The sequence below is a fragment of the Eumetopias jubatus genome, unplaced genomic scaffold (assembly GCF_037043125.1).
Source record: "Eumetopias jubatus isolate StellerSeaLion01/CBP00866 unplaced genomic scaffold, mEumJub1_p1.0 scaffold_13, whole genome shotgun sequence".
Taxonomy (NCBI): Eukaryota; Metazoa; Chordata; class Mammalia; order Carnivora; family Otariidae; genus Eumetopias; species Eumetopias jubatus.
The window spans coordinates 92,931,066-92,953,467 of record NW_028274819.1 but is presented as its reverse complement, the minus strand read 5'-3'; the positions used below and the strand labels follow the sequence as shown (position 1 = coordinate 92,953,467).

At 54.2% G+C, this 22,402-nt stretch overlaps 1 protein-coding gene across 4 annotated transcripts in view; it reads left to right on the top strand.

Annotated features, from left to right (window-relative positions):
- Window positions 1-11,873: 11,873 nt before the first annotated feature.
- Window positions 11,874-22,402, top strand: part of PKNOX2 (PBX/knotted 1 homeobox 2) — a 75,165-nt gene continuing 64,636 nt past the window's right edge. For all 4 annotated transcript variants that reach the window (XM_088017563.1, XM_088017562.1, XM_088017561.1 and 1 more), the window contains exon 1: window positions 11,874-11,960. In XM_088017563.1, coding sequence (XP_087873689.1) covers window positions 11,874-11,960 — 87 coding nt within the window. The remainder of the gene's footprint in view (window positions 11,961-22,402) is intronic.

The window sequence follows — 22,402 nt, the reverse complement described above, 5'->3', positions numbered from 1 at the left end:
CCAGAGTCCACTGTCTTCTCTCTTCTTCCATCCCCTGGTCCTTGCCCCACCATGGGAAGCGGCGTCCCCTCTTACTGGAGAGAGAAGAGGGGAAAGTAGAGGCACAATTTTGAATTTCAAGGCCACAAAGATTCTGTACCAAAGGCAGGAATGAGAGCTCAATGATAGGACACGAGTTGGCATTGCAAAAAAAGCAAAATTAAGGTTTGAGGTGAGTTCTAATTTTCAGACGAGCTGCTAGTATTCAAAGATTCTGCTGCTAATATGAAACGCTTCTCCTTGGTGCCTGAGTACAGCAGGGGAAAGGGCCAGAAGATGACTAAAGGTTTCCCTATTAGAAGCCAGAGAACTGCAGACCCCTTTCCAAGGCTGGAGTTTGAAGGGGCTGGGGCTTGGCGGGGGACAGGCAGGAGCCAGTGGGAAGGAGAACACAGCCCTGGTCCTCTGCACTTTGTTTAGCAGCTGCCTGCTTGGGAGGCTGTGGGTAACAACCCTGCAGCTGGCCTGCAGAGATGTCCTCACTGGTCACCCGTTTGGACCGCTGCCCAGGATCCATCGGGCTGGGAGAGGAAGAAGACGACGGGAAGGAGGGTGAGCAGGAAGGGACTTCTGCAGGGGGATAAAGCTAGAACTCAGGGAGACATGACAAGAGATGGGATGCCCCCTATGGATGGGCTGCCCCAACTTGAAAAAGCCAATGCTGCTCAACTGGACGGGCTTTCCAAAGCTAGAGCCAGGTGCCTCTGAGCCTGTGAGTCATGGGCATACTTCCCTCCAGAACAGGCACTTCTTTGCAGCTGTGGGTGGTCCCTGGAAAACCAGGGGCGGGTGGGGAAAGAAGTCCAAGCGGAGACAGCCACAGAGAGCAGACGGACGACGGACTGCACGCTCCCTTCCAGCCCACCCCGCCCTGGGGGGCCCCACCTGGGCTGCAGCAGGGTCCCGCAGTCCTGGCTGACAGGAAGGAGACGCTGACGGAATCCCAGTCGCCGTGAGTCAGAGCCTTGGCCCCAGCACCACGGAGTGTGGGGTCAGGGCCCTGGCTGGCCCCGCTTTCGCACAGCATGCATCCCCAGACTCCGACTCCCAGACAGCTAAAGCACACGATCCAATTCCCAATTACACATCGCCCCTTCGATGCAGCCCTCCCCCACGAATTTCTGTCATTTCATACGCGTCCTTTAATTTTATTCCTTCCCTTCGTAATTGAACCCACAGTCCAGTGAGTCGACGATGGAGACTCAGGATGAGTCTCTTTCAGCACGATTCATGTTTTCCATCTTTGTCTCAGTGGCATGATGGTCATGAGACCCCTACTTCTTCTCGCTGCCATCAGCACTTCTGATGTTAACCTCTTCCGCTTACTCTTGTGAAATAACAAAAGCAAACCGCGATGCAATATTGAAGTAACCGGGCCCACACTGCTGTCCGAGGCTGGCGGGGCTCGCGGAAGCAGGCTGCTAAGTGGTGCCTCCATCCAAAGGTGTGAAGTCCGCGTGCGTTAACAGGGCTACAGATGCCCAGATTCGGCATTCGGAAGACCTTTAGGTGGACTGCTATCATAGAAATCCAGGGCGTGGGAAAGTTAAATGACAGCCTGATTGGATGGCGCGACTCCGTCGGTAGCTTGTTTCCACAATCACCCTTGCCTCTTCTGTACTTCTCCCAACTTCTGGGGGGCTCACTCCTCCTGCGGCATTCCCCACCTCCACCCTGAGACGTCTCGGTTAAATGTTCAGACTCTGAAAGCAGACCATGGGTCGCATTGCAGGACTTCCTCAGCCACTCTAAGCCTCAGTTTTCACATCCAAGAGCGGGCACAGCCCTCCTGCCTATCCCAGGTGGTGGCTGGGAAAAATACACAGGGTCATCTGCGTCAGGAACTTAGCATAATGCCCCAGGGCGTGGGGAAGGCTCAATAAATAGCAGCTGTTATTCAGTCCACTTACCAACTCACCCCCATCAAAATTTGCTCCAAGGAAACAAACTCGCCCTCCCTGAGGTGTAAATGACTGCTGGAATTTGAAGAGCTATATTTTCCAGATTTGTTTGGTCCTTTCACATTTTAACAGTAAGCCAGTGAAATTAAATTGTAACTGTGTACATATTCAAGCTCCAAAAGGAGATAGAGCTTGTGACGTCATATGGCACAGGATTTCTGCCCCCTAGAAAGGAAACGCAAGGAAGGGCTGTGATCTTGTCTACCAGGGAGCACAGGGTTCAATGGGCAAGGTGGGACATGTGGATGGGAAGCAGATTTCCCATAATATACAGAAACACACGTACTGATCGTTCACGCTTCCATGCTCTACTTCTGCTTCACGGAAGAGTAGAGTTTTGAGCAAAATTTCGATGAAGGAAAGGACACGAGAGTGTAATACAGAGACCTTGATGGCAGATGAGAAGCCCAGCAAAAAGCATGGAGGAAAACTTTCATAAGGTGATAGAGGGCGTGTCTGCTCAGCTGGGGCTTGAGTCCAGTTGGTAATGCCCAGGAATGGGCTCACTGCCCAGCATCACTTTTTCTTTTGCACATGGTGGCCATCATCCTCCCTTCCTGGGGGCTCCCTTTACTGACAGATGAGGAACACAGAGCCAGTGTCCCTGCTCTCATTGCAAATAGCCGTGAGGACCAAGGTTGAGGGAGGCTCCTGGGCAGCCTTTCCTCCCCGAGCTGACCTTGTTGCTGTGGACTCTGCCTAGTGTCCCTCCCTTTTCTTGCAAGCTCACCTAGGCCACCCCAAAGGCCTCGGGAGAAAGGACATCCATTAGCTGGGTAAGGAAGTATCAGGGATGAGTGGCTTTTCCATGATAAACTGAGCCCAGAGAGCCACTTGCTTCAACAGCCCTGACTCCCGACCATTGTTTTCTGGAGGCAATTTTTTAGAAAACGGAACCAGCGAGAGGTCATGGTATAGTCCTAAGAGAGAAAAGGGGCCTGGCTGACCCTCTTCAGAGCCCCTGGTTCCAGCAGAATCTGAGAACATCACAAGGGACAGTCGGGATAGGAATCGGGGTCCCTTATCTCTGTGGATGCCACCCCCCCAGTCCTGTGGCTCCAGCCCCCTCCCTGCCCTCCCCCGCTTTCCTTCCTCTCTCCAGCTCCCTGGGAGTACTGTCCTCCCTGTGGGCCCACCTCAGAGAAGAGAAAGATTTCTAAAAGGGAGGGAGGCAGATAGGGCAGCAGGGAGGTGGCTGCTTGGCTCCTTCCAGAACAGAAGCGCTCCTTCCATCTGGGCTCCCCAGCATCTGAGCTGTTCCTCTGTCTCTGTTGAGTTGTGAGCCTCAGGGGCCCAGCCCGTGTTGTTTTCTCAGCTCTGTTCCGAGCAGCGGCTGCCGTCAGCTCTTGACAAATAATAATAAACCTGGGAATCAGGTTTGTCGAGGGGGATTTCAGTCCCTGGGTTCATTTTTAGATTTGTTTCTCTGCGTGCGCGCGCGCGTGCGCGTGTGTGTGTGTGTGTGTGCAGACAAGAGAGTACGTGATGGCGTCTTAGGGGAGCAGGCTGGGGCTCCCAGGTGCCATGGCAATCCACTCTAGCCATGGAAGAACTGGAGGCCGCTCTCCTCTGCCGCTGATCGTTGGGACTGCCTGCAGGTTTAAAATAAAAGAGAAAGAACTGAATGAAAGGCCTCTAGCTTTCTCCTTTCCCTCTTCCTCCCCACCTCTCCCACTCTTGCAATTTGGGTAGAGCCGAAGGGGGCTGGCAATGAAACAGAGGGGATAGAATCCCAGCTCTAGGTCCAAGAGTTGCCTGAGCCATGGGTGGGAACTTGGCAATAGGCCCAGGGAGAGGCTCCTTGACAGAACCTTCACACGGACCCCACCCCAGGGCAGCAGCATGGCCTCCCGGCCTCCACTCCTGAGATGCAGCACCAAGTGGAGGGCTTTCCTGGAAAGTGGAAAATGTTCGGAGTTGAGCATCAGTGGCAGAAGCTGGACCCAACCGTGGGTGAGCGTGAAATTTAGGGCCCATCGTGGGGCCCGTCTGGGGCAGAGCAGCACCCACTTTGAGCGGTTAGGGGGTGGCCATCGGAGGTCATTGCTGCCATCCCCCGGCCTCCAGGCAGGCAAAGGTGCAAAGCACTTACCGGTGAGACACATGCAAGGACTGTACTTATGCTGACAACTGGCATGCTTCCCCCCTTTCTGTTTTTTTGTTTTATTTTGTTTAAAGGAACCAAAGGGGGAAAAATTGCCAAGATGTGAAGTGCTTTAAGAGGAGACGAGAATCTTCATCAAAATGCTAAAAGCTGGAGGGGGAGAGTAATGTGAAAACTCTTGCCTGCTATTTATGGGATTGATTCTCAGATCAAGAAGAAGCAAGCAGTCGGATGAAAGGAATTATTGTTAAAGCTCCTCGGTAGGAAGATCTAATGGACAATTGCTGCTATCAGGGGGAATTAAATTGCTGTTTCACTTTGTAAAATATATCAGCAGCTTTTTGAAGCCGGGAAAGGTGTGACAGCTCAGGCAGGGAGGAGAGCGAGGGCTGTCACTTCCTGGCCCTGGTGTAGGGAAGCAGGGGACCGGAAGGAAAGAGGGCTGGGGCAGAGCACAAGTCGCTCTCCTAACTCTGACCCTGGTCCAAGTGTTTGAAGCCAAATTAGCTAAGCCGGGGGAGTCAGGGGGCAAGGCGGCAGCCCTGATGGGCCCAAAGTCTGGGCCCTGATGGTCTCGGAACCCCCATGAATCAGAGAGGCATGGCAGGAAGCAAGAGGGCAAGGTGGGGGCTCCTCTCTGGGAAAGCAGGTCAGGGGGTGACGTGGGTCCGTGACCGCCAGCAGTCCCACTCACAGCCAGCGCGGAGTCGAATCCTCTGCCTTTTGTAACCACTGAGCATCCCCTCACTAAACTGTGCGCACAGAGGGATCCAGGGTGGATAATAACCACCCCTGCTCCCAGAACGGGGTCTCTCGTCTGGGATCGGTGAGTGCATAAATGATCTGTTGACCCAGCCACACACGTGGGAGACATACTGTTATTCCAGATAAAGACCAAACCACAAAATGGCTTTGGGGGTGGGGAAAGGAGGGGAGTGGAGGCCCTTGGGAGGAGGACCACGACCATTTGGAGGAGACTGTGCTCCTGGTAGGGGAACAGGAGGGTCTCTGGCTTCTCTGATTTCACAGAAGGCTCTTACCCCTTCCAAAGACAATTTGCCCCACTTGGCAGTTAAGGGCTGAAGGAGGAGAGAAAGGTGGGGGGAGAGAGACATTTTCCCATCTCTCAGGGAGTCAGAAGTCAGCAGTCCTAGTTACAGCTCGTCCTGGCTTCTGCTGTCTCCACTCTGTTCCCTGGAGACCAACACCGTAATAATAGGGCATGACCTGGCACCACCACCCAAGCAGTCTCCTCAGGAAGGTAGCAAATGACAATTCGCTCAGAGAGCTGGCGGCCAAGGGGTCTGAGTTGCCTCAGTTGCTGTCTTGCTGAAGTCAGTAGAGAAACGTTTCCTATTGAGAGGTCCAAGCAGGAACCAGAGGGGCACCAGGGAAGTGGTCCTTCTGGCTGGGGCATTCTGCAATGACTTGGGGCTCTGTGCCAGGTGCAATGTCCCTGTGGACCTGGGTCATGGTGGAGCGGTGGCTCATTTTGGAGCTTTAGCCAGCCAGCCAGCCTTCAGGACAGCAGGGGTCTGGTCCGGAGCGCAAAGCCTGCTAGGGTCGCCTTCCCCCTGTGCTCCTTCAGTAACATAGAGTCACCTGCCTGGCTCCCACACCCCACTCTGAGCCTGCCCTTTTCAGACTAGAGGACTTCCATTCACCCCCAGCACCCAAGGTCAGAAAGATGGGGGCAAAGCAACATCTGCGAGGCCACGGCATTCCTGTCACCTGAATCCTCAGGCCCCTGAGCTACCACCCGATTCCTAAGCACCTGGTCCAGCGTTTGGTGGGCTCCTGGGGGGCTGGCCCCTTCCCCTTCTTTCCTCAAGGACCTTCACTTTTCCCTCACTTGCAAACATGTCAACCAGACCTCCTCACATTTTACAACTTCCCAGCCCAGAGCTACAGCCTCCCTCTTACCTCCATGCTCTCCGCCATCCCTGCAATGGTCCCACCCCGTCACCACCCAGCACTGACTGCGTACACTACGCACAGTGACCACAGTGTTTCCTCTAAAGCTCGAGATTTCTAGCCCTTCCTGGGTTTTGCGAAGAAATCTGGGGTGTGTGTGTGTGTGTGTGTGCGCGCGCGCGAGCGTGCACACACGCACCCCTGCGTTTCTTTAGATAAATCCACAGAGTCACATGAAATCAGTGACAGGTTGACACCGTTATTTCAAGATTCATCGCTCCGAGTTGCCAGCACAGGAAACCTAGCCAACTCCTTCCCACCAACAACACTTTTTTTCCAGGCATAATTTATAGCAGCGGGGTGAATTTGTTTCCAAAAGATGAATATCACACTATCAGCAACAGCTGCCTCTCATTTTTATTTGTTTTTAAATTTGACTCAAAGTCCAATTCTCTATACACATCCGAGGCTGTAAATCCTAAGGCGACTGATTACATGATTTAGTAAACAGGTTCTATTATATAATGCAATTAAAGTGGGGCTCCGAAGCGCCACCTACAGGCCGCTTCTGGGAAGGGAGCTGGGCCCGAGACTATCATTTTGATCGAGGCTCTAGGTTGAAGGAAAATAAACGGGATTGCGCCAGGGTTGAGGCGGGTGCTCCTGAGGGAGACGTTGCAGCCAGCCAGGTTACTAATGCAGCCTTTTGGACCCTCCTGCTGAGTTCACTCTGTTATTTCAGCCTCCTGCGAATCTGTCTAGACGTCAGAACCCAGGCGTGGGTAGCGGCTCAGACGGCCCCCTCCCAGGCCTGGGGTTAGAGGGTGGGATGGTAGCCACCTGGGGGCTCCTGGGCTGGGGGTGGTGAGGAGAGCCCCTGGCTCTCCGGCCTCAGGGGCCTCCCTCCCTCACTCTCGAATGGGAAGTGAGGAGGCGAAGATGTGAGCTGACTAGCCTTTGAAATGAAGCTACAAGCCAACTATTTCCATTCCATTCAACAAAGCTTGTGTTGAGGGCTAACCATGGGCAAAGACTTTGAGAATATTCTGGTGAAATCCCTCATTTTGCAGTCCAAGAGGGGAATGTGACTTGTACTGGCCACAGGTAAGCGGCAGAGCTAGATGAGGAATCCAGACTTTTTGACCCTGAGCACCGGCTTCAATCATGGGAATTTACAAAAGAGGAAATTGAGGCCCAGGCAGGGGATGGGACTTCCACAGCCTCTACTTGTAGCTAGGGAAGGAAAATAATGAAAATCCTGCTGGTGTGTGTCAGAGGACAGAAGAGAAGGGCTTCTATGGGGCCCTCTGCAGTGTGTCTTAGCTTCCTTTCTGGGGAAGAAAGGAACACAGGGAGGAAGGAAGGCGGGGGAGGAAGGAAGAAAGACCCAGGGCCAATGCTCCCTCCCCTCACCCCTCTGCCCTAAACTACAACACTCTTCAGATGAATCAAGTTCTGGGGCCTCAAGGATTCTAGCTTCTCCAAAGAACTTTTGTAAGCCTAGGTCCCACACATATAACTGAGGTGAGGATGAAGGGACTTTCTTCCCTGGGCGCTAAGCGAGAAACTGGACCAGAAGGGGGTGGGGCACAGATGGATGAAGAAAACAGGACTGTCAGAGTCCAAAAGGGCGGAAATACATCCACACCTCGGCCGGTGCCCACCCTCCGCCCAGTCTCCCACCTAGGGCAAAGAGGTGCGACTGTGAGGAGCCAAAGGGAAGCTGGTCCCGCCCCCCTCCCTAAGCGGGTCCGGACGTGATGTAGTCTCAGCTAGGGTCAGAGGGCAAGAACAAATGCTGTCGCTGTCGGACCAGCTGGCCAGAGAGCTCCCAATTAGACTTTATTTCTCATCCTTAAGGCCCTGAGCCCCCAACCCCAGCACCCCAGCCCAATTACTGCCGGGCAGCATTAACCCCTTGGTGCCCCAGGCCGTTAATGGAATGTTAATTGGTCTAATGGGTTTCATGTCAACAAGTCCTAATGAGCTCCTTCCTAACGAGCTCCTGATTTTTTTCTAAGCCTGTTTGTCAACACACTGGAGTTTGGGCTACAGACCCAGGGCCTCACCTTGCAGGGCTGGGGGGAGCAAGCGTTGAGGAGACGGGGAGTGGGTGCTCCTGGGCTGCCCATTCCTACTTCCTAAAGGGGTGTCTTTTTATCCCCCCTCACCCACCCCCAAACTGTGCAACACGGCCTTACTGGGCTCCGGAGCTCTGTAAAGTGGTGGCTTTAGCTCCTTTTGATATCAGTGACACGAATTATTTCTTCTTGGGTATCATTGTGGGGTTGAATGTTGCGTTAGGGGATTTTCCCCCACCTCCCAGCTGTCCTATAATAAAGGTTTTCAGCATTAAGAACAATCTTTTGACATGAGCCTGCCCTCGACGGGAAGTTTCTCGGTGGTAAATCATTCCCTGTGCGTCCTCCATTTGCAGGCTCGGGTGTTCTCCCTTGAGTGCCCTGGTGTCAGGTAACAGAGCGCTGGGTCCTCTGCACAGGGCCAAGCAGCCTCTCTGAGCCACTGACAAGTAAGTGCAGGAAGCCCCAGGCTGGGTTTCTAGAGCGCAGGCCTGCTGCTCCCCTCCGTACTCCCAAAGAAAGTGCAAAAAGGGCCAGGTACCCAGGGATTGCGCAGGAGTTCCCCCCACCCACTCTGGAGTCTCGCCGGGCCCAGTTTCAGATGAGAGAAGCTGGATTCCCCTTTCCTCTCCAGGGTCCGTTCCATGCATCCCTCAGCCCTGCCCAGCCCCCCAAGCCTAGCCAGCGGGCTTCCCCAAGGATGGGGGAGTGCCTGTGTTTGTGGAGTGGTGTGAAGAAAAGAGCAAGCTTCCGGAGATGGGTGTGGGGTCTCCCCCAGTGTCTCCTTACCAGAGGCTTCTGTGCCTGAGTGAGCAGAGAACCGATGAAACTTAAGCCCCTGATGAAAAGTCCTCCTGTTCTCTGGCAGGAGAAGCCCCCAGAGGGCAATGGGTTAGTGGCCTAGTGGCCTGTGGTGACCCCAGAGAGGGGGAGGGGAGGGGCAAAGGCCATCTGGGTCCTCAGAAAATTGTCCTTGTGTCCTCTGGTGAGGCGGGTCTGGCCCCTGCTCACAGCCTGACAGACTCCAGACTGAAAAATCTCCTCTCAGCCTGGGCGTCGGGGGTTGCTTCTGGCTGCAGACCGCTTTTACCCATCTCTCCTTGCCTCCAGGCTGGGTAGCCCTCCTGCCAAGTTGCAAATATTTCTAGAGACAACAACTCTAAAATGACCCTACCTCCCATTCATTGGACAGTGAACAAAAGAATGCAGATTAAAGCCCCCTCTCTTTAGCCCCAATCCTCCCAATTGAGCGTCCTCTGCTCTGCCTTTACTGGGTTTCTCATCCGTGGAATGAGGTTACCCCAAGACCCAAACCCAAGGTTAAAGGGAACCAGTTGCCCCTAAGAGGGGAAAGAAACCGCCTAGTGAGAGCTCCCACCCCAGACTCTGCCCCCAGGCTCCCTCTCCTGGAGGCTTCTGGCATTACAGCCCCAAAGTGGTTCACTTTCTCCCCGGCCAAGGAGCGTCCAAGACTGGAGCTCCAGGGAAGAGGTCCTGAGGCCCCAACCAAAGTTACCTCGTCTGCCAGAGTTCCAGGAAAGGCTGAGCCTAACACAACCCCTGAAATATCCCGATTTCCTTTTGTCCCTCAGGGTCCAGAAGAGATTCCACACCCATTTTAATCTCTGAAACGTCTTAATTCTGAAAGTTTCTTCTGACAGCTCAAGGAGTCTCTATCCTCTTTTTGCCTCGGGAACCCTTTCCACTCTGCTCTTGCCTTCCTTGGATGTTTACCGCCACCCAGACAAAGAGCCAGCCACGAACACCAGGCATTGGTTCTCCCGCCTGAAGTGACTGGCTCCCCCGAGGGCTCCCTCCTGACACTCTTTGCATAAATAAAGCATGGATCTGGGGGCCTCATGTGTGCGTGAGGTGGGGAGACCCTGAGTGTTTCTGCTGCAGAGACACCCTGGTGTCTTTGGTAAGCCAGGGTAGGCAAGGTGTAGGTAGCAGAGAGGTCAAAGGGAATGCCCTGCAGGCACAGCAGAAGCCCTCTCTCTCTCCGCGGTCTCCTCATCTCTCCCTCTTCTGGCCCGCTGCGCCATCACCTCCCGACTGATAACACTCCCTGGAGAGGAGATCTTCCCTCCTTTCGTTTATCCTCCCACACCTCCTAGCTCTTTGCTCATAGTTGACACTTGACAAATAGTCCTTGAATGAACACCTACATGCCCAGCGCTCCTGCACGCACTTAAGGTCAAAGCATAGTTAGTGCGCAGACTCAGGTCAGGCCAGGCTGGCTGCTTCCTCCTCTTCCTGAAAAATAACCAAACACTCTCTCTCTCTCTCTCTCTCTCTCTCTCTCTCTCTCTCTCTCACACACACACACACACACACACACACACACACACACCCCTCTCAGGGCTCTGGAGACCAGCCCCTTCCCTTAGGCAGCTCCAAACACCCTCAGGTCACCCCAGAATTCACATATATGAACATTTCAGAAGACCCTAGGGAAGGCATGGGAGGGCATCAGTGGGTTGAGGATGGAGCCCCACAGTGCCCTCAGGGAGAGGGGAGGGAAGGTCTGAGTCTGTGCTCTCAAATGTTTCTAGCTCATCAGCACCCTTCACCCAGGAGAAGGACAAGTCCCTCCCCCCACAGAGGTGCTTAGGAGTTTCCAGGCCCCACGATGGACAGGCCTTCGGCGGGCAAGAAGCCCGCGGTTTCCAGCTCTAAATATTTCAGGGCATCTAGTGTAGCTCAACAGCTTTCTGGGCATTCCGTTTCCTTGGGAGGGGGGGCGGGTATTGCCAGGCTGTCTCCACTTACAGCACCACGTTGCATTTCAAGAAGAAACCTTGACGCCCAGGAGGGGCAGCTCACTTACTGGTGATGGGTAGGGTGACAGCGGGGGACAAGGCACGGGGAGATTCGGGTCCAATCCCTGCTTCACTAGCACCGCCCCGCCCCCACCACACACACATCATTCCTCTTGGCCTCTGTCTCCTCCTCTGTAAGAGGGGGTGGGCTTGGCTCTGCTCTTCTGGCCCCAGGTGCCGGGGACTCTACTGAACGCAGGCTAAGGAGGCTTACTTAAAAGAATGTTGCAGACACATCCATATGCCCACAGTCACAAGCACACACCTAGAAAGACTCGGCAAGTGACGGGAGGCTCACCCAGGCTCTCGGACGTCCCCCAGCCTCCTTCCCTTCCCTGAAGACCGACTGGTCGCCCTGCGCTGCCGGCTCCACCCTCCAGTCTCCGGGAGCCGACCTGCACCCCCACCTCCCTTTTCGGCCACTAGGGGGTGTGGCGAGCACACCTGGGAGGGGTTAGTCCTCGCTTCGCAGACCCTGGGGCCGGGAGGTGGGACTTGGAAGGGGAAGGGCAGGAGGCTTCCTGCCCCTGCGGGCGCAGGTGGCTGTTCCAGAAGCCTGGGAAAGGGCCAGCGCCCTTGTCTTGTGGGATACCCGAATGGCCGCCAATGCCCTGTGCTGCCACCAGCCAGGCTCCCCTACTCCTTCCTCTCCCCAGCCACCAGGCCCCAGCTGATGCTGAACAAAGACGAGGCTACGTGGGTACAGGTTGTTTCACGTGTAATTTGAATATCGTTTCTTTCAAGTCAAAAGAGCACAGCAAGCCCCTCCCCACCCTTAGCTCTCTGTTTGTTCCCCTAAAGGGCCTCCAGCGCTTGTTGTAGCCCCTCAGTCCAGGTGGCCCAGCCTGAGAAAACCTCGAGAGCCGGCGGGTCCCCAGGGCTACCCGCGCTCAGCCTATTAACGGTGCGGCCCCCTTTCTCCTGCCACAGATCCTCGATGTGAATCAATCCCATGATGCAACATGCCTCCCCAGCCCCCGCTCTGACGATGATGGCCACGCAGAATGTCCCTCCCCCACCCTACCAGGACAGCCCGCAGGTGAGTGTCGACTGAGCAGATGATGGGAAAGGGGGTGGCCTTCCCCGGGCGGGACAGAGCGAGGTCTCCCCCAGCTGTCTCCTGGCCACTCTCTGGGCTCTTCACACCCCCCGCCCCCGGCTCTGGAGAGCTGGCCAACACAGACCCCCGGAGGGGCCACTGCGTTTGACAAAGTGGGGTTCAGATCCTACTTGAGTAGCTCTGTCACCAACATCTGGGACCCTCGTCTGGAGCGCCCAGTCATGGTCCTGCCCCCACCCTCACCCTGCTTCCCACTCGGAGCAGATATCAGACAAATGCACCCAACCCCTCGCTCAGGGAGATCCAGATGCAGGTAAATCAAGTCCGCTTTTGAGTATCTGGGGAAACCTTAATTAGGGGTTCCTTTGTACTAGATCCCCCCATTTACCGGTCACTGGAGCCCTTTTGTCCCATCCTTCTCTGCCTGCCCATCCCAGGAATCGCCCTTCTGTTCAGGATTCTGTCGGCTTCTTGCTAGAAAAAGGCCAGGACTGTATCTCTACGTCCTCCAGCCCTTTCCCTCGGTTCCCAGTTTCCATCCCTCCGCTCAGACCCAGCAGCCCCCCGAGCTCTCCTGAGACTCCATCCTGGTCGCACCTCTTAAGAAGGTGGCATCTTCACGCTGTCTTCCTATTGTCTCCTCTCCTCCTTCTAGAGGCCTGGCCCAGCTTTGGTGGGTTGGGCTCCCCCCGGTTCTTCAGATCCATCACTTCAGACCCGTGCTTCCCCCCGCGCGCACCTCTCTCCCCACTTGGTTCTCTGGAGACCCTGAGTTAGTTACGCGGTTTGTCACAGGAGCGTCGGTTCCCCGGCCCTTACCTCCACTTCCTCCTATTTTCTCTACGCCGGTCTCTCAAGTCAGTATGACTCCAGGAAGGGTTTACTGAGTATCTGAGATGTGAAATGCAGCTAGCTAGAACCCTCGTTCACTCATTCACTCAACAAACGCTCAGTGAGAGCCTACTGTGCACCCGGGATCCAGCAGCTGGTCTTTGCTCTGATGCCCCTTCCTCCTGAGCCTTTCACACACAGCCGTTCTCAGGGACCACGTGGAAGATCTGTGCAGCGCTCGAGGGCTATTAAGATGCAGCACAGGGTGAGCAGACTTTTGCTCACATTAGGTCCTAGGATCCTGACACCCCCCAGCCTGGTGCGAGCATGTAGTGGCTGCACCATCCATCCCTGTTTCCCACCCCTACCCCCCACCCCGGGAAATCACCACTTTCCAGAACGTCCAGCATGCAGACCACCACGGACTCCTCTCCCCTCACCCCCGAAAATTCAAAAGCACTTGTCATTCCCCGACCTTCGAGCACACATCTTTTTTTTTTAAGATTTTGTTTATTTATTTATTTATTTGAGAGAGAGAGAGAGAGAGAGAAACAGCATGAGAGGGGAGAGGGTCAGAGGGAGAAGCAGGCTCCCTGCTGAGCTGGGAGCCCGATACGGGACTCGATCCCAGGACTCTGGGATCATGACCTGAGCCGAAGGCAGTCGCTTAACCGACTGAGCCACCCAGGCGCCTGAGCACACATCCTTTTACCCCCACCCGTGCCCCAACATGTCAATTCCATGCCTTCCTCAGCTCTCCCCAACCTAGCCTCCTATGTGGCCAACCTTCTGCCCACGTCAGTAGCTTTCCACGAATGACTGCAGGGGTAGACTCGGCATTTACATGGTTCCTCCATTTGAAAGCTTCCAGGCCTGCAGCACTACGTAAGGACCCTCCCCCTCAGAGTCAGAAGGAAGTGCAGGAGGCCTGGACTGGGGAGACCTAGGAGCCTAGGGGCCGTAATGGGGAACTAGCTTCCTCCTCCCTCAGTAGACACAGACATCATTCTCTCATCTGCTCAGGCAGTGTTGGGGACCCCGAGGGTCCCGAGAAAGAGGCAGGCACTTTGGCTCCGTTTCTTTTGTAGTCGGATCCTGCTCTCCTAGCTCCACAGTAGAAATGGCCAACGGACATGGGGTCACTTCCTATCCTCAGCAGGTGGTGGGTGCGAAGGCCTCATACGCAAGGCTCAGGGACAGCCGAGGGCAGGGCCAAGAAGTCAGAGAGCATTGGACTGGCATGGCTGGTGGCTGCTGCCTCCCTTCCGCCCGCCCCAAGCCTTGTTTTGCCTGCTGGGGCAGCTGGGAGAAGGCTGGGTTTGGTGGGGATTAGCAAGAGCGCGGCAGCAGGGCCTCTGTGGTCCAAGAATGCGGATCCGGGTGTAGTTAAGTACAGGAGCCTAATTGAATTCTCAGCATACAGCTGAGAACTAATACATCCCAGCTGCTGAGGGACGTGATGGAGGTAGGGCCACAGCTCTCGGGCACTCAGCCCCCCGGAAGTCACCGGTGAGCGGCTCGAGTCTTTTGCGGGGAGGAAGGGAGGCTCCAGGTCCCCATCTAGGGCCTCAGAGTAGACACCCTGGGCACGACTGTGCAAAGCTCTCCTCTCTTAGGAGCCACCAGTACTTCACCATAGAAAATCCATTTACAGCAAAGGAATACTTTGCCCTGAGGAAGCCACACATCTATTTGTAACCCCGGGGCCCAGGAAAGAGGTGTCTGACAGCAAGTGCCAGTGTCCCTGGTCAAGTGACTAAGCCAAAGTCTGGGGTCCTTATGGCCTTGGCTAGGCCACTAGGCTATGGCTGGATTGCCGTGGGCCTTCCCTGAGCCAACCCGGTTCCCAAAGAGACTGATCAGGATGGGGGCTTGTGGGGAGTCATTCGGGCATTGACGACATGGGCGGGATGGAAGAGGTGAGTGAGAGCCCCAGACCAAGGACCTCTGACTCATGGGGGAAGGCTGGTCTCTGCAGAGAGAACTAGACTTTGAGGCCGATTGGCTCTTGGGGAGGGGCCCTTTCTCCACACTCTTTGGGGGCTTCTAGGAGGGGCTCCCACATAGGAATGTCTTCTATGTGAGTCTTCTGCTGGGGAACTTGCTGTGATCCTCCTGCCTTCTTCCCTTTCTGCTTTCAAGAGGCTGAACCCAGCTTCCCAGGGGAAGCCCTGCTCCATTGCCCTCATCATGCTCATTATCCTAGAGAACCAGCTATTCTCTGACACTCAATGTCCTCAGGAAAGCCGGGCCTAATAAGAACATGGGTCAGGCACACAGGGGAGTCCCTTCCTAAACGGGGCTCTCTGAAAAGGATTCCCCACTTCCTCCGATTCCTTTAGGTCTAATCTCATTACTTTTGGATCCGGTATGACTTGTTTCCTCAAGGCCTGGACAGCAGAGCACATCTCTATATCACCTCCTTGGAAACCCAGTTTCTTCCACAGGCAAAAACGGACAGTCTCTGATACGAAGTCCCCAAAATGAAAAAGGAAGCGAGAAGCAGAGCCCTTCCTCTGAGACCCATGCAATCGTTTTAATAATGTTCCCGTTGTGCTAAGGGCTAGCAATACCGAGCATAATCTATTCAAATGCACAGGAGAATCTCACTTTGGAAAATTAGGAATCTGCATTAAAAAATTCCCAAGCCCCGGACCTTCTTTATAATAAATTAGAATTTTTTTTTTCAAGGCAAGTTCTTAACTTGGCAATTTCATTTTTGAAGTTTGGGGAATAAAGTTATTAAAAATGAGGGAGGCTTTTTTTTCTTCCCATTTCAGGAGAGTAGCCTTAATGGTTATGGCCCCCTGCTATCTGGGCACAAGCCAAGTGGTATGATGGCCAAGCAGCTTCGGGCCCCTCTCTTCTGTTTCAGTCCATCCTGGAAAAACCCTGCAATTACTTGTAAGGATGTCACTGTTTATTGGGCACTAAAGGCCGACCATGAGTTTAGAAGGTGCAAACCCAACAACCCACTGGAAGCCTTCCTGTGGTCAGCTTCCTTCTGGTGGCTTCTGGTTAACTTCTGTTAGAGTCACAGCGCCCTCTACTGTCTGGCCACAGTACCTCGATTCCAGCGTGGTCTAGCTGGGTCCTCGATCTTCACGTTCTGCCCTGAGAGGTAGGGGCAAGTCCGTGGGGACTGAGGATTTCTACAATGATTGTTTAATGAAAACATTGTCTCCAGGGAGACCTGGATATGAGCTAGGTGTGTGGTCCCCCCCGTTCAATATATGCTGTTAATTCCTACCTGACTCTCTTTCCCTCTTCTACGTTCCTGCAGCAGCCTGGCCATCTGTCACCTGGACTTTCCCAGCCCCCTCCTCCCACCGCCCCAACCCCCCACCTGCTCTTAACAGAACTCTAAAAGCCATTCTCTCTACTATTCTCCCCTCCCAGCAAGTCCCCCCTCCCAGGCTTGTCGAGGTAACACAGCCACCCGCTCACGCCTGGGTGTATACCCTCCCTTCATGGACTCTGTCTCCACCTCTGAATGTCCTTCAAGTTCTTCCCCTTCTGGAAGACTCCAGATGCAATGTCACCACCGAGCAAAGTTCTCCCTTCTGCAGTTCCACCAGCAATTTCAGGAAAGCATTGGGATCTAGTAGTGAAAGCAACATCTTCCCCTCCCTCGCCTTCCCCCCACACACCAACGCCTGCTAGCAGCACCCTCCCCCCACGCTTCCTCAAACACAGACACATACCTACCGTTCCACAAATATCTTTGCCCTTGGCTTATAGGCAAGACAAATATTTTATCTGGTCTATTTGTGTGTGTATTCAACGTTTAGTATTCCTCTGTCTGCGTGTCCCCAGCATGTCGGGCTGCGTGAGCATTTGACCAGAAAGCAGACGTCCTGGCAGGTCCCAGTCTGTCCCACTAGGCGCAGCCCCCCTGTGGAGGTGGGCACCCAGTTACCACTTTAGGAACAAACTGGTACGTAAAGATGACTTGGTGATGGGCGATGTTAAAAAGGTTTTGGTCGTTCACCCAAGATGCGGCCTCATTAGTGAGCAGAAGGAGGCAAGGCCGGCAAAGTCAGAACCCCTCTCTCAGGACCAGGATGGGAAGCTCACTTCAGAAGATAGACACACATTGGCTTGGGACCCTTTGGCAAAAGCTGTGTTCCTCTGTCCCCCTCCATCCTCCCGTGACCCTCAGAGTGAGGAGGCTGGTGCTCAGGACCCAGAAAACTGTGCCTGGAGATCTGGGGTCAAAATGATGCTGTCTCACCTGTCCTGCAAGAGGAAGGCGAAGGCTCGGCCAGCCATGTCCCAGGAAGGTCAGACCCAGCCAGACCCGCCTCTCTTGCCCCAACCCCACCCCCCACCACCAAGTACCTTCTTTCCCTCCCTGTCACAGCACCATTCCCACTCTGGGCAGGGCCAGGGGAGCAGACGTCCTGGGGAAGCTGGATGGGCTTTGATCAGTCATTAGGATCCCCATGCTGGTTTCATTAGCTGGAGGCAGAGGGGGTGGCTGGGGCCCCTGGCTGTGAATGGCCCCCAGCCAGGCCATGCAGCTGTGCTGGGCAGAGCGAGTTCAGATGTTTTCACACTTTACATTCCTCTCATCTCTTTGAGGGCTGGAGCCCCCTGCCTTTCACTTTGCAGCAATAGAGTGAATTCAGCAGCTTTGAAAGCCCCCCCTAAGCCTTTTCTGTGGCCGTGATTGACGGCTCCCTCCGCCTCTGGGGGCAACACCCCAGGGACCATATGGGCGACCTGCCTTCCCCAGCTTTGACTCATCAAAATGGACTCTTCTCTTTCTTTTTTTTATTTTTTGCTGGGCCTTTCTTCTCTTTGTGCAGTGACCTCTGTCCCTGGCCTGCTTGGGCCACCCATGTGTTTCAGCTGGACATATCCCTGAACTCCAACTCACTCAAGACCTACATTCCTCATTGTGTCAAAGGCAAAACAACCTATAGGTCTGACCAGGGGGCCTTCGTGCTCCCACTTAGGAGGTGGTGGGCTGGCAATATGACTTTTAAGCTTGTGAAGAAATACTCCACTGGCCTTGTCTAGGTTTTTTTATTTGATGAACTTATACGTGAATTCTGAAATTTACCCAAAACACAGAGATTTAATTGTCTATCCTCTTGCCTCCAAGCAGGGTGAGTGCCCCAAACAGCTACAAAAATAGTTAATGGCCCAAGTATACAAAGCTTAAAATAAATCAGGGAACAGGTGATCAAAGTCTGCAGCAGGCCCGAGGAGCACTTGGACTTGCCTTGCCTCCCTTTCTGGTGTCATCTTCTGGTGTAGGTGTCTACAGGGTCTAGAGGGAGGGGGACGGGTGAGTGAGGGCCCAAGGGTGCTTGTTGTCCTTGGAGTTTGTGGTCCGGAGGAGTGGGAGGACCCCCACATGGCAGAAATTCAGGAATCCTAGGCCTTGTCCCAGTTCCACTGCTGATGCTTGAGATACATTGAGGTCAGTCATTTCAGCACGATTTCTTCCATCCACGCATCCATTCAATAAATACCGAGTGCTTTCTGTGAGCTTGCAGACCTTTTGCTAAGTACTAGACATATAAAATGTATAGTTCCTGACCTAATGGAGTTTGTAGTCTATTTGCTTCTGCATCCGTAAAATGGGAATAATGTGTGCCCTCCCCAGCCCACAGGATTGTTGAAAGCGTGGGCAGGAAAAGCAGAGTGATCTTTCCTGGCCTCTTTACCTCCGTGACCCTGACGCTGAGTATTCACTCACTCTCTTCTGTACATCTTCAGTAGCCAAGATTGCACTGAACTTTCATTACTCTGCTTTTTATTAGGAATATGATAGGCATATCAAATATGTTTCTAGCTGTGAATATACCCCCTTGCGCGCACAGGCACACACATGTGCACATACGCACACACACGCACGCACACACCAGGCCCAAGGAGGCACACCTACACTGAGATTCTGATAAACCCACTAACGGACCTCCTGGAAATCACTGGTTTGGGACTGTAATACAAGTGAGGGGTTCTCCAGAGATGGTTGGGAAGGGTGGAGAGCAGATAGTTGTCCGGAAAGGGCCCAAAGCTAGGAAGTGAGGCTCAGATTTAAGTTCACAACCTTGCCCCCATCAGCCACATGTCACTAATACCCCACAAGGGCAAACAGGGCCAGTGAACATTTTACAAGCCTCATTTTGAAAACCACTGCCTACAAACCCTTTTAAGACTAATTAATTAACTAAGACCCCCTCATTTTACACCACAAAGTCATTTTTCTGTGGTTTGTTCTATCCAGTGGGCCCTGGGATCACAATGTAGGTGATCTAGGCCTGCTGTTGCAGGAGCCCCTTCGAATCAGCTCTTCCCTTCCCTGTGCTGAAGGGTGGAGCGTGGGGACATTTAGAGGAGGCACTGTCAACCCCTCCCTTTTTTGGATCCCTGAACCTTTCGACACCTCTCTCACTCATCCGCTCGCTCGGTCAGTCAGTCGGGCATTTAACAAGCACACTGGGAGCCTATCATGAGCCAGGCATGGTAATGGTGGCTGGGACACCAGTCCACTTAGGAAGACAGACAATGAAGGGCCCCGAAGTGTTACAGACATTAAGGTGAGAGGCATACACAGATGAGGAAGGGTCCAGGCGACCTAGGTCTGAGGAGTGTGGAGTGTTGGGAAAGGCTTCTTGGGAGACATACTGCTCCAGCTGAGTCTTGAAAGAGGGGTAGGATTACACATGGTCGGGAGGGAGGCAGGGCGGGGGAAACGTGGACATTTCCTGCTGACGCAGCTGTGGGAACAAAGGCAGGAGGATGTAAATCATCAGGCATGTTCGGGCAACCCTGCACGGTAGGGTCTGACCAGGGTACAACATAAGGGGAGGGCACTGTACCAGCAACAAGACCAGGGTCAGGGAGCTGGTCCAGGCCTGGAGCACCCTGTGAGTTGTGCTCTCCCCACAGAAACATCATTTTTTGCCCTTGCCCCCTGCTGCCTCCCACCTGTTGAGGCCAAACCTGATGTTTACCAAATAGCTTCGAGCCCTGACCTCTTCCCAGGTCCTTGGACTCTCTCCTGTCGTGAGGGAACCAGATCCTGCCCGGCCAGCTTGCCCAAGCACCGCGGAGTGCCAGCTCCCAGGCAAGCCCAGCCCAGCCCTGCTGGAGCCTCAGCGGCCCCTAGTGGGCCAGGCCTTGCAGGGCCCCCCCGTTCTCCAGAACACGATGCTTCCGTGGCCTGGCGTAGCAGGCACCGGGGATGGGCGGCTCCCACCTTGCCCGGGTCAGGTGGAAGGCTCAGAAGAGGGGTTGTCCTCTTTAGAGGAGTGGCCTTGCTGAGTCACTCTGAGAAGATGCAGGCCTGGGTCGTCCAGGGTTGGAAGAAAGGACTCTGTGAGAGGTTCTTGGGTATAGGAGTCACAAAGAGCAAGGCCACGCGTGGGGGGAAAGGGTGTGACATGGGCAATGTGGGTCCTGGGGCGTCTGCGGCAGGTATGGACAGGGAATGGAGTTTGGATTCGGAGGGAAGACTAGCAAAAAGGAACAATAAAAATGCTTAGAAACCAAGGTTTACTGAGCACTCACTGTGGGCCATTCACCCTCGCATATGGCTTCACTGTAGCCCTGGGAAAAAAGATTATTAGCTCCATTTGTACCTGATGGAGAAACTGAGGCTCAGAGGAACTGAGTCTCACAGTTCCTCTGGGAACTGTGGGCAGTTGTGGGAACTGCCCACAACACCATGGCCCCCTCTCCCTGGGCCTGAACCCAAGCCTGCCCCATTCCCCTGGGGGCTTGGAAGAGAGTGGGTTTCCTCCACAGGGGCAGGACCCCCTAGGCAGCCCATGGGACAGAAGCCAAAGAGGCTTGTGGATTCTATTAATGATAACTACCATATACTGTCTATTAAGTGCAACTGCTTCGCACGCATTATCTCATTTAATTCTAACAACCCTGCACCGTAGGTATAGTTGCTCCCATTTTATAGGTGAGGGCCCTGGATCAGAAAGGTTGAGTAACTTGCCCAACTAGCACAGGCAGAGCGTCACATCGAGAAGAAATGTTCCTGCTCGTATAGCCTACTGTGTCCCATTATCTCCAGCCCTGGGCTGGTTGCCCACCAGTCCCAGACAATATGTAGTCAGCAACTGTGACTTCTCTGCTGGGCCTGAGGCATTCAGTGTCAAGAAGGTAAACCTGCAGCCAAAAAGCTATCTTTGGATGGGAAGCTGACCTCCTCCACACCAGTCATCCCTGCATTCAAGAGATATTTTGGATACTCTCTCTATCAAACCCTGAGGCTACAATAGTAGACAGAAGAGACCTAGCCCCTGCCCTCCAGGGGCCTAAAGGCTAGTCGTTGAGAGAGGCACGTCAGCCCATGTGGCTACACAGCGTGCTCGGGGCCGTGGGAGCACAGAGCCGGTGGGCCTGCCCGCTGCTGATGCTCAGCCAGCATCCCCCGAAGGAGGCAGCAATCCTCACCACGGCGGTGGGAAGCAGGAAGCGTCATCACCATTTCACAGATCAGGAAACTGAGACCCCCTGAAAGGTAAAGTTCCGGATCCAGGGTTGGCCAGTAGTGAGGGGCAGAGGTGGGATTCAGTTCTACCTGATGCCGGCGTCTCCCACGAACCACCTCTGTGGGGTGCTAGAAGGACTCTGGTGTCGTTCCTCGTCCTGAGCCACCTGCCCCCACCTCCCAGGAGCAAAAGAGAGGAGCTCTGAATGGAGGCTGACAGCAGAAGGTGATGGAAGGCTTGGAGCCCTGTGCAATCGGGCTCTGGGTCACAGGCCCCGCTGCAGCCTCGGAGGGGAGTGAACCCAGCAGCCCTGGGCCACCTTCAATTAATGAACCACCCATACCTTCCTGCTTGGGCTCCATACAGAAGGACTGTTTCTCGCATGACCCATGATCAGTGTTTGGGGGATGACTTGTGTGTGGACAGCCTCTTGGGGGATGAGGATTCGCTGGGCCACAGTGGGGACAAGAAACTGCGTGGAGAACCCCCCCCCATACACCCCCAGCATGGCTGAGAAGTAACGCCTCCACCTGATTCTGGCTGCCTTCCTTTCTGTCCCCTTTGTCACTTGACCGGGAGATGGAGCCGGTTGGGGGGTGGGGGCGGTCCTTCCCATTCTCCTCTTCAAAGAAAAAAAGCCCTTGGTTCTTGCCTTTACATACACTGTGATCTCTAGCTGTCTCTTCACCTCTGTGGGCTTCAGTTTTCTCGTGCAAAATGGGGACGACACCAACTTATTGCCCAGGATGACTGTTGAACGTGAAAGCCTATAGAGGTATTTTATTAGCTCATTAGAACATAACGTGCCACTCTCCTCCTCCAGTTGGGGAAGGGTGGTGCCTGGCAGAAACGAAAGCATGGGTGGGCTTTCCAGTGCCAGTGAGGGCAACAGGGGTGGGTAGGTGAGATGAGCTTCTCAAATCACGTTGTGGAGCATCTCCTACCCATTTCCTGGTCAGACTGGACTGTCAGAGAGGCTGCCGGATTTGCCTGCAGATTTTGCCTTCCTCTACACACAGCTTACGAACGTCAACTCTCCCCGCTCTGTTTTAGGATGGGGGTGGGGATCATGAACTTTCATCTCAACGTGTTTCAAACCAAGTATCTGGGCAGGGCCCTTGTGCT